This window comes from Micropterus dolomieu, linkage group LG04 (genome assembly GCF_021292245.1).
Source record: "Micropterus dolomieu isolate WLL.071019.BEF.003 ecotype Adirondacks linkage group LG04, ASM2129224v1, whole genome shotgun sequence".
Lineage (NCBI taxonomy): Eukaryota > Metazoa > Chordata > Actinopteri > Centrarchiformes > Centrarchidae > Micropterus > Micropterus dolomieu.
Window position 1 is genome coordinate 10195888 of NC_060153.1, and position 11762 is coordinate 10207649.

Genomic DNA, 11762 nt, shown 5'->3' on the forward strand with positions numbered 1-11762 from the left:
TGATTTGGATAACATTTTTTAGGATTGTGTGATTGTGTGCCCGGCAAAAAATGACTCATATATGTGAATGTATGTTTTGTGTTGCACTACGACAACAGAGATGTAATTGAAAGGTTATCAGCACACAACAAACAGTGGGATTAATAAGTTATGGATGAACATATGTGTGAAATATTATGTTCAAAAAAATGTTGTGGGGCCAAATATATTTGTTGCAGATTTTGGCTATTTCCCACTGACCTAAACCTTTCTTATTCAGACTTTAATGACCATACACTGATCATTTAACATAACACACCGTAAAAATTTTCAAGGTTTTCATCTTACAAAGTAAACAGTTTAATGAATTGCCTTTGAGGGTTGTCTCTCTGGAGCTAAGATAATATCTAACCTATAAACTTTTTGTTGTGATGTGGTAGCAACACCCTGGGCCCTGGTCTTGAAAGAAAGCCAATGTAAGCAGTGTGCTTACGTCCAGTTATCCTGCAAGAAATTAGAAAATTCCCAAATGACAAAGTTGTTCATTATTCAAGCTCCGAAATGGATTTATTGTGTTAGACAGTGAAAATGCTCTCTTCAGACCAAACAAGGCCAACAAGCAGTGCTTTGGCCTCATCATGGCCAATAAAATCTATTTTTGACATGAGTTTTATAAATGATTGCCCAACATGTGTAATCATAACTGAACCATTTCCTGAACAGTCTTAAATAAAACATATCTGATTCACTTCATGTTGTGCTTAAACTCATACAGTGCAGTGTTTTCTGTGACCTATATGAACTCAACAGACATGTTAGTGTGGAAAATATTCAAACATTATAGTGATTGACATAGTTATTTCATGTATTTATGATTAAGATAAAGCACATTAATTAAGGTCTCTGTAAACATGCCAGTTACAGACCAGCTATTTTTCAACTTATGTTTTTGCAGGATGTTCTAAATCCATATTGGGTTAAGAAATACAATCATAGAGAAAGATGCCAAAGCAAAAATTGATGTAATGTAAAATAAATAAAATAAAGTCCACTTAGGCAATATGAAGCAAGGATTATGTTAATTACCACATTTTGCATGTGCAGACTATGGTACAATGTTAACAATCTTAATATTAATCAGAATACAATTCTAACAGAAGTAGTTTGAAAGTGACTAAAATAATAGCATCATAGATTAAAAACACATAAGCAATGGCGCAGAGTTATGAGACACCACTGTAAGAATAAAACCACATTGTTTAGTGGTAGTGTATTAGTAAATGTACCTGTCCATAACCAAGCACTCAAAGGAGGCCACCCGACAACTGCTGGCACAAACTGGGACAAGTTTGCAGCCAGTGTGCAAAAGTTGAGTTGTAAAATCAGTTGAGTTTCCCTTTAAGTAATTTTCAAAAGCAAAAAAAAAATGCTTTCAATAGTAAACTTAAAATCTTTGAGACCAAACAAGAAATATGACGACATCACTAATTGGACTCTGCTTGTGATTCAATTCTCTGACATTCTATGTACCAACTAATTAATCGATTCATTGACAGTATTCTGCAAATTAAGTGACTATGAAAACCATGCTAGTTGCAGCCCTACAAAATACCAATATTACTAATTATGATAAATAGCAAATAGATTTAGTGTTCAGATGTCTGACTTTTCAGAAGCCAGACCACGTTTGTGAAGCTCTTGAACAGAGAAGTGACAATGCCTTCAGGAGATGGTCCACAGGCACGTAGGCCTACACTTGAAGTACTCTGTGAATGTAATAGAAATATGATTGTTCGTTTAGGGGGGCTGTGCATGCGAGGAGTCGCCTGGAAATAATTTCTCCTTGCTGATAGGTTGTTCGGCTACACCAGCCCCACTTGCGCGTGGATTGGCCTGCTTCTCTTTTTTTCTCTAGTTTCTCATTGGTTTTTGGTAACGATAGTTCCCTGCCATCATTTGCGCGTGCAGCTTTCAATGAATATTGTATGTTGCCTCTGGCTTTGGTACTGAGCATTTGAATCAGCGCGTCGCGAGGAGGAAGGTGTCCTGGATGAGCACACCAGATGATGGAATTTCTCCCAGAGACCGCAGCGGCTCGATCAGCACTGTCTCCCCCAGAAATTAGATAAGAGAGGAAAGCCGGGAGATTAAAGCGGGGGGGAAGATGTTCTGCGCAAAGCTGAAAGAGCTTAATATATCAGGAGAGTGTCCATTCTCCAGCAGCGCCAAAAATAATGAGCTCGAATACTTTGAGGAGCGCTCAACTGACGCCGCGGATTTATTGCCTATTTCTAAGGACGTGCATGGAAAAACAGGTGAGGATGTACCTCAACAGAAGACAAGCAGAGCCAAAGTTAACCTGCATACACTTGGGGAGAGCATCCGAAAATTGGCATGTCCCGAGGTGAGTTAAAAAATACATGTAGGGCCTATTGGTTTTCACCTCATGCAACTAGTGCAGTATGTTTTTACATAGATTTATGGCAAGAAAATACATCTTGAGTGCAATTGGGTTTTGTCGCATGTCTGCCTTAAGGCACAGACACCATGCCCATTTATCCACTTGAGATCAAGATATGGTAATCTTTCTCTGCTTTGTTATTTTATTATTATTATTATTATTTTTTATCTCTGGGCGCTTCTGCAATTAAAGCTGCTGTTTCAAGTCTTGCCAGACGATGACCTTTAACTAGCTGAACACTTTGTCATGCAGTTTCAAAGGCTGCATACTGCCCTCCAACGAATGATGAGACTATCAGATCACACCAGGGACTCTGAAAGGTAACACGTGAGTTTAAAAAAAAACAATAAACAAAACAGCTGCCACTAAGACATCAGTAACAACACTCCACCTCCCAGACTGCTACACTTACTACTACTGCTGCTGTAAATTAGAGGCCTGTACTACCACAGCATGTATTCCTTATAACAATAATGATGCTAAGATGTTTCGGCTTCATCTGACACTGTTTAGATACAATATCCCTTACAAATTCCTCTTGCTGGACTGATACTAATGAGGATAACAACAGCAAGGTGTGATGCAGACTCAGGCTGCTATGGATACCCGGAGATAGAGAGAAATCACTGGAAAACACTATTCTGTAGAAAATGTCAAGCAGACAATGAAACATCCTCTATTCTTTTCTCAGTATTCAGTCTGATTTAGAGATCAAAGTAATTGGCAGGGGGTTGGGTTTTGGACTGTTGGTCAGACAAATAAAACAAAAAATTGAAAAACTTGTTCTTTGGGAAATTATAACAGGCACGTCTTCCTTTTTTTCTAGGCAAAACAAATCAATTAATTTAGAAAATATTTGTCGGATTAACTGATAATGAAAATAATAGTTATCTACTTTAAAGTATTTCAGTGACCAAGCAAAAAATATGGTCCAGTGAGCTATGCTCTATGTGTCTGATTTTGATATTTGTTGTCTTTCCAGTCCAGTAATTTGCTGTACAGACTATCAGAGTTGTAGTGAGGATCCAGGGCATTTAGTGGAAATGATGAACATTTACTCAACCAAAACAGGTAATTTCTAAAGCTCAAATTATAAAATATGTATTTTCTAGCTATTTCTGGGCACTGTGAGCTTCACATCTGCACCCTTTTTCCTTTCATGTATCCGACAGGAATCCAGATGGAAGCTTTGAGAGTTGCTCTTGGCGAGGAGCTCTTCAACATGTGTTACGAGGAGGACGGACACATTTTGAGGGTGGTGGGGGGAGCTCTCCACGACTTCCTCAACAGCTTCAATGTCTTGCTAAAACAGAGCAGCACGTTGCCCAACCCAGACAGAGGGGATTGTGTAAACGAACCTTCTGTGCTGTGCTTAGACAAGGATCTGGGTCTGCTTACTGTCTATTTCTTCAACCCCCGCCCGACCACTGAGCTCTTCTTCCCTGGAGTCGTCAAAGCTGCTGCCCGCCTTCTGTATCAAACCACTGTGGATGTGTTGATGGACCCCCCTGGTGCTAAAGACAGCATCTTGCAGTCCAGCCCGCAGCCCAGTCTCCTGTACACAGTGGTAGTTAAGGATGCTAAAACTCTGAGCCCCAGTCCGCTCCGGGCTACCTCAGCTGGGACCCTTCCTACCTCTCTGTTCTCCACCATCTTCCCTTTCCATCTGATCCTGGACCAGGACTTGGTTCTGGTACAAATAGGACACGGGCTCAGAAAGAGACTGACCAGGAAGGATGGACTGAGGCGGTCTGCAACCTTCCAAGAACACTTCTCTATTGTCTCTCCCCAGATCAAATGTACCTTTCAAGGTATTCTGACCATGCTAAACACACAGTTTATCATTCGGATCAAGCACGGAGTCTCCACCACAGATAATACAGGGAAGGTATGTCGACATATCTGGGAGATGTAACATGAAAAGTGATATCACTGACTAATGAGGCAGAAAAGTTCTTCTGGTTATGACTAAAGAGAGAGAGAGAGAGAGAGAAATGCTGGTTGTTTATAAGCCGTTGAGCTTATTAGTGGTGGACTTGGGCGCACTTGGCCTGAGGTAGAGATCAACATTATACCCCCACCGGAGATCAGAAGCAAATGTCAAACCATTTTATCCATCAAAGGCGCAGCCATGCTTGTGCTATTTATGTGAGGGTGCACAGCAATAGGTCACCAATGACAAAAAATGCTCCCACTTACTATAACACTAGTCTTCCAGGGGTAGTTTTACTGTTAGTGGAGTCCAATTAAAATAGGTAAAAATCAGCAACCAGATGAGCATGAAGCAAGTGTCTCAGTCTTTGTCCTTGTGTTTATGATCTATTATTTTGCTGACAGTCCACTATGCACAAACATGACTGAAATGTCAACAGTAGTGGCACGTTCAACATTAATCATGTCACAAATTTAAAAAATACTCCTGTAGCTGTATTTGTGACCTATGGCTATTGTTTTTATAACAGTTTAGAAGACTAATTGTTTACAGCCATGCTTGTAGCTTCTGGTAGGCTGTAATAAGAAATTTCTGCAAATAGATATACTTTTGGTTTTGATGCCGAACACTTCCATTGCTTATGTATTATTTATTATTAAAGTCAGTATTTTAGGTTAGTGTATGTGTATGTAGTATGTAGTTAGTGTGTAGTCATTTGTAAAAACACTAATGATGATGTTGAGAAGGTATAATGTTTTATCACGTTGAGGTATATATATAACAGGTATTAGCATGCTAACATTTCCAAATTGGCTGTCAACACAAAGTACAGTTAAGGCTAATTGGAATGTCACAGATCAAAGTACTGGACAAATTAATATTTTGATCTCATGGTGGCGCTAGATAAATAGTCAGAGGATCCCCAAAGTCTGTAGGATTCATGACTTGGAAACCATGAATGTTTGTACATTTCACAGCAATCCTTTCAGAAGCTGTTGAGATATTTCACTCGTAGCTAGTAAAAAATGTCTTTGTGTTAGATGGGATTTCTTTCGTTTTTTGGAATTTTTGTTCCATTGGAACTTAAATAAGCCTTTTGGCTTTGTTTACTGTTGCAGCTGCACACAGCTGCACACATCTGCCCTTTCATAAATACCATGCAAATGACAAGTTTGCTTTTCCTTATGTCAAGTGCTTAAATGTCTATACATGTCCTGAGGGAGTTTATGTATGCAGAAAGTGTATATTTACATATGCACAGATACCACTGAGATGATTTTTTTTTCCTTGTTTGGCTGTGCGAATTTTGTACTTTTCTCCAGGATGTAGCCTGTAGCAGAGGACATTTAGGCCATTCAGCTACATGATTCCATCAAGGTTTACCAAATTCTACAAAAAATAACTTTTGAACTCATCTGATTTTTTCTTTCAGCTCATGGACCTTAAAGGTCAGATGATATACGTTTCAGAGTCCAACGCCATCTTGTTCTTGGGCTCACCATGTGTGGACAAGCTGGAGGAGCTAACGGGCCGCGGCCTCTACCTGTCAGACATCCCTATTCATAACGCATTGCGTGACGTAGTGCTGGTTGGTGAACAGGCCAAAGCCCAGGATGGTTTGAAGAAGCGGCTGGGGAAGGCCAAGGCAGCACTGGAGCATGCTCACCAAGCACTGGAGGAAGAGAAAAAGAAGACAGTGGACCTCCTCTTCTCCATCTTCCCTGGCACTGTGGCACAGCAGCTGTGGCAGGGCCAGACGGTCCAGGCCAAGAAGTTTGAACGCGTTACAATGCTCTTCTCTGATATTGTGGGCTTCACTGCTGTTTGCTCACGCTGTACCCCAATGCAAGTGATCACCATGCTCAATGAGTTGTACACCAGGTTTGATCACCACTGTGGAGAGCTTGATGTATATAAGGTAGGCATACTGCTGATCATTGTTTCCATTGTTTAGCCTAAAGTTACCACTAAATTAATCTCTTTTTAACCGGAAGAAACTGCTGATTTGAGAACATTTCAGAAGTAGCTGACATTAGACACTTCACACAGTATTGTCACAAAATGTTAAAATGTGAACAAAACATTATGTTTCAGTATCAAGCGTCAAGAAATTAGCACGTCAGTAGTTGAACAATCTTGGCATTATGTTAAACTATTACGTTTCTTATGGCAAAAGTGTGAAGTACATGTACATTTAATATACTAGTATTTAAATTTTATTATTATATTTTTTTGTTTGAACAAATATGTAGCCAAAGTATTTAAAGACATCACAACATTTCAAATTTTATTCATACATTTAATGATTCATTTATATTTCCTGTAAATTTGATCTCCCAAAAGAATGTCCCAAAACTGCCAAGTATGTAACTGTGGTGGAGAACACAAAATAAATCTCTTTTATTCATTTCATTTTGCCTAAAAACGGTCAAATAGTATGATATTTTGCCTAAAAAATACCAGAATCAGCCTCAAAACTCCTCAGATTCCCAGAAGCACGATAAAGGACATGACCCTGAGTGTCCTCAGTGGTACAGTAGCTATGGCCATGTCTTTAGCTCACTAAAAACAACTACCTTTTTTTTTTCAATCATCATTTTTCAATTGGTAACTATAGCTGCTGAAAACACATAAAAAACTAAAACTATATCAAAACATAAAGAATTAAAAATATGTAACTACAGTAGCTCACAGATTCAAATACAGATGCACTTTTCTGTCTTCTAACAAATAGTTTAGCACACCAGCTATAAGCACAGGGTGTATGAAGTCATATCATTTGCATCATATGCCTTTACATATTTACATTTTTTAATAATACACTCTTCCTCAAAAGACAGATGGAGACAATAGCTCAACCAACTACCCCAGTGTCTGCCAAACGCTGCTAATCTACAGGGAGATTGGATAATATAATCAAAGTGTCATGGAAGTATAACAGAGAGAGCAGTATGTTTGACAAATATCTCGTAAAACGATAGGAAGTCAGGTTCCTTTAGGACCCTGTTTCCACTCCACATGTATGAGCCTAAAAATAGTTTCACTTTGTCTCTGCCACATAGCTGCTGAGTGCTCTCCGGTCCAGATTTACACAAAGAAGAAGAAGGAAAAAAACCCTTGTGGACTTTTTAATATGACCAGGGATCAAGTACTATTACAGCTGAAGTTTTATTACCCATTTGCCCTTTGTCTTCTACTGCAAGATGGAGATCAAGTCAGATTGTGAAGAGATTTTGATAAATATCCACTTCATATTTGTCATTTTGCTCAAGGTTTATTGTCTTGACATTTTTAATAAAGTTTACACTTTCAGGTTAAATGAGTAGAGCACTGTGTAGATTCCCTGATAAGGAAGCCCTTGACTTTCTTCTGTCTCAGTTGCAAAGTTAGAAATCATTTTAATGATCATCCACTGTATTCAGGTGGAGACCATTGGTGATGCGTATTGTGTAGCTGGTGGCTTACACAGAGAGAGCGAAACTCACGCCGTCCGAATTGCACTCATGGCCTTGAAGATGATGGAGCTTTCAGACGATGTTATGACGCCAACTGGAGAACCTATACAGGTGAGGGTGAAGTCTTTCTCATCTTGGTGATGTGACTTCCAACAACACAAAAGAGTTTTCATACAAAGATTTTTCATTTGAAAAGAAATGCTACTCTAACAGAATAGTTGCTGTCACAAAAGTGAAGTGCATTATAAGTTTATATCATCATCATAACATCCAAAGGGCTTTGCCTAAAATCAGTTATTGAGTATAATTCCTAATTTTAAAATATTGATTGAATAATTTCAAGTCATGACTTTAGAGGACTTAGCAAATCGTTAACCAGAGAATAAATCTCTACATTATGCTAAGTATTAAGATATGTTTAATATTTAGAAATCAGAGATTTTTTTGCCCCACAGCAAACCTAGAGCGGCAACAAAGCTATTTTATCCGAACTAAACAACCATGAAAATGTTGCAAATTACAAGGACATTTTAGGTATGCAATTGAGATCATGAATTTTCCATTTGCAGCAAATGTGCAGTCATGAAAAGTACAGTGTCTTGGATTGAGATATTTGACTAAATTTCATGATATGTAATAATTTCTGCATGCTAGATCATGGTTATATATGTGATTTGTCTGTGCATAAAAACTGTTAATGTAAAATTGATTTGTATTATTTTACATTGTGCATTGCTTTCTGTACATCCATGATTACTTGCTAATGGTCTTCTTCACTGCCTTTGTTGGTGCATTGCTACGTTTGTTTGCACATTAACCCCACCTACTATTGAAAAGCATAATAGTGTGAAAAACGAATCCAGGAATATGTACCGCCAACTTGTGCATCTTTATGTGCGACGTCATATGCTTGCATGATACAAACAAATCATAAAAACATTACTCCATAGCACTACTAGTGGTCAAAAACCTCCACAATGTGCCTTTAAACAGGAGTAAATCATGTAGGGACTATTTTTTAGCCGCATAATTTGTTTGCTAATGAGTACTTACAGCAGCAGGATGGTGATTATGTGGCATTGTTTGAAGAATCAAGTTATGGGATTTATTGACAGTAAGTTATCCTTTAAAAGTATTTGTTTTATTTTGTGTTACGATATGAAACATAACAAATGATTTGCAGATGCCTGAGTAAATACAATAGCTGTATTTTTTCTACAATAGTACTATTGATGAATTAAAGACAAGCAAGAGCCTGAATAATGTTGAATGCTGTATTTTTCTCCAGATGCGTATAGGCCTCCACACTGGTTCAGTACTGGCTGGTGTAGTTGGGGTGAAGATGCCACGCTACTGCCTTTTCGGAAATAATGTCACATTGGCCAACAAGTTTGAATCCTGCAGCCAACCAAGAAAAATCAACATCAGCCCTACGACACACAGGTGAAGTAACACAGCCGATCCAGGTTGCAAATAATTCTTGCATTTTCCATTAAAAGTACAATACTTCAAAACTCTCAAATGGTTTATTTGAAAGACACAAAAACAAGTAAATGTCAACCTCCTTAAATATACAGTTTCCAGATATTATTGAGACAATTCTGTATGGTTGTAGAAAAAAACCCAAAGTGCTCTTGACAGGAAACCCAACTTTTAGAAGAGCACTGTGTTTCCTCTTGTGTCAAATAAATTGCCACATTGTTTTTAGATTCATGGTTTATTTGTGTGCTCTTGTGCTCTTTGACCCAGATTGCTAAAGGATCGGCCAGAGTTTGTCTTTGTTCCCAGGAGCAGACAGGAGCTTCCGGCCAACTTCCCCGAGGACATCCCTGGTGTTTGTTACTTTTTGGAGGCGTCCTTCAAAACTTCAACACTGCCTCTGAAATGAAGTCAAGTTGCAGAGCCCAAAGAACGTTAGCTATGACGACACATAAATGTATCCAGTGAACACAGTGTGAACACCTTGTGTATTTTGGTTTGGGTTGTTTAGATATTGATAGTATGATGATATGTCAACATGTCAGTCAAACTGCTGCAGCTGCTTAATTACAGAGATGTCAGTTTGCTGTCACACATGAGTCTTGTCTCTGTACAATTATCCATTTGTACAGCTGTAGCGGAGAAAAACACTTGCTTCCTTCACTGTTTTCTTCCAGAATGAGTCATCTCTGCCAATTGATATGAAATAAAATGTGTCTTTCTTCCCAAGTTCTCATCATATATCATCATATCTATCATTTTAACATTTAAGAAAATTTACAGTAAATGTGGCAACTTTTCAAAACAAGTCCGTAGTTGCTTCATATCATCTTGCATATGATACATTTTGTGATGTTGCTAAACAGAGTGGTTCCTTTATTTCTTTTTTCTTTTTTTATTGTTTTCTGTAAATATCTGACTGGTCGGTTCACATCTATCCAGATGAGGTACCTGCTGAAGCACCTTGGCCTGTTGGTACGGCAGAAGAGCTCAAGATTAAAACTGAATTGGCTTTCTGTTTTTCATGGCAAACAATTTTAAAAAGCTGAAGCAAATGATAAAGTTATTCAAATATTTAGAAAACATTACAATTATTCATTTAGCTGACGCTTTTATCCAAAGCGACCTACAATTGCTATATACTGTATGTCAGAGGTCGCATGCTTCTGGAGCAACGAGGGGTTAAGTGTCTTGCTCAGGGACACATTGGTGTCTCACAGTGGATTTGAACCAGGGTCTCTCACACCAAAGGCATGTTTGATCCACTGCTCCATCACCACCCCAAAACATCCCACATTCTTCAGCTGAGATTCACTCTTCTAATTGAATGAAGTGATGCAGAGCAGATTCAGGTGCCTTATGGGAACTATACAGGCAGGACAAGATGTTAAAGTTTTAAACACATTATTTGCATTTATTTTTACCAGCTTTATATAGGTCAATAAGAATTTACATGTCTTCAAGAGGTTTGTTGTTCCAACTCAATATACTATATTTGTAATATACATGTACCTTAGACTTAGGCATTTTCCTAATATATAAGTCATTTACGTGTGTTTTTTTAAAAACTGTACTCATGTTTATACTATATTTATTACATTGGTTTCATTGCACTCCTTTCCTATAAAGCAGGAATATGACACAACAACAACACAATGAATGTTCTACTGTCACTCTTAACGATGTGCTTTAATCATTACTGTAATGTAATCACAGCGCAATAAATATTGACATTAATAGATTTAAGTGACTGCAGTGTATAGAATATTGTATTCTGTCATATAAAAGATTTGCAATGTTAAATTAGGGTCTTGACACAAACTATTAAAATTCATGATATGCAATGGTAGAAAGTAACTAAGTATATTTACTCAAGTTATTTACTTTTGAGGTACTATAATCTAATACTTCACTACATCTCAGAGCAAAATGCTCTAAAAGTAAAATAAGCTACTGACTACAATTATTTGCTTTGGAGATAAAGATATGCTCCATTAGACATTAACATCTAAATAGCATTTTAATGTTGAAGCAGGTCTACAACATTAAAATGCTATTTAGATGTTAAAGCATCAATAATAGTGATGCAATAATAAAATAGGCCTATGTATATTAATATCCCATTCTGAAAGGAGTCATTATGCATAATGTGAACTTTTTCTTTTACTAGTTAAAAGTTTATTTTTCTGATAATACCTAGTACTTTTACTAAATAAAAATTTTAATGCAGGATTTAAAAGTAGTTTTACATTGTGGTATCATTGCTTTTACTAAAGGACCAGAGTTCTTCATAATGAAGATAAAATATGATGAATCATATATTTTTGAAAGAATGTTCAAGTTCAAGTTTATTTGTCACATTATAACTGTATGTTTGCCATACAAACTACTTTTTGCTTTGGAGAAGTTTTTGAGCATATCTTCGTTCTATATCGCTGTGAATATATTAGTTGCA

General features: G+C 37.5%; 1 protein-coding gene across 2 annotated transcripts; it reads left to right on the forward strand.

Annotated features, from left to right (window-relative positions):
- The first annotated feature begins 2031 nt into the window (after nucleotides 1–2031).
- gucy1a1 (guanylate cyclase 1 soluble subunit alpha 1) lies at nucleotides 2032–11048 on the forward strand. 2 transcript variants are annotated; one of them, XM_046046899.1, is made up of 8 exons: nucleotides 2032–2383; nucleotides 2693–2760; nucleotides 3423–3511; nucleotides 3613–4328; nucleotides 5806–6291; nucleotides 7796–7939; nucleotides 9117–9271; nucleotides 9578–11048. In XM_046046899.1, exons 1-8 carry the CDS (start codon nucleotides 2144–2146, stop codon nucleotides 9714–9716), a joined length of 2037 nt encoding a protein of 678 aa, XP_045902855.1. In that variant the 5' UTR covers nucleotides 2032–2143; the 3' UTR covers nucleotides 9717–11048. The 2 variants fall into 2 exon arrangements, with proteins under 2 accessions (XP_045902855.1, XP_045902856.1); XM_046046900.1 differs by having other exon boundaries at nucleotides 2243–2294.
- The last annotated feature ends 714 nt before the right edge of the window (nucleotides 11049–11762 follow it).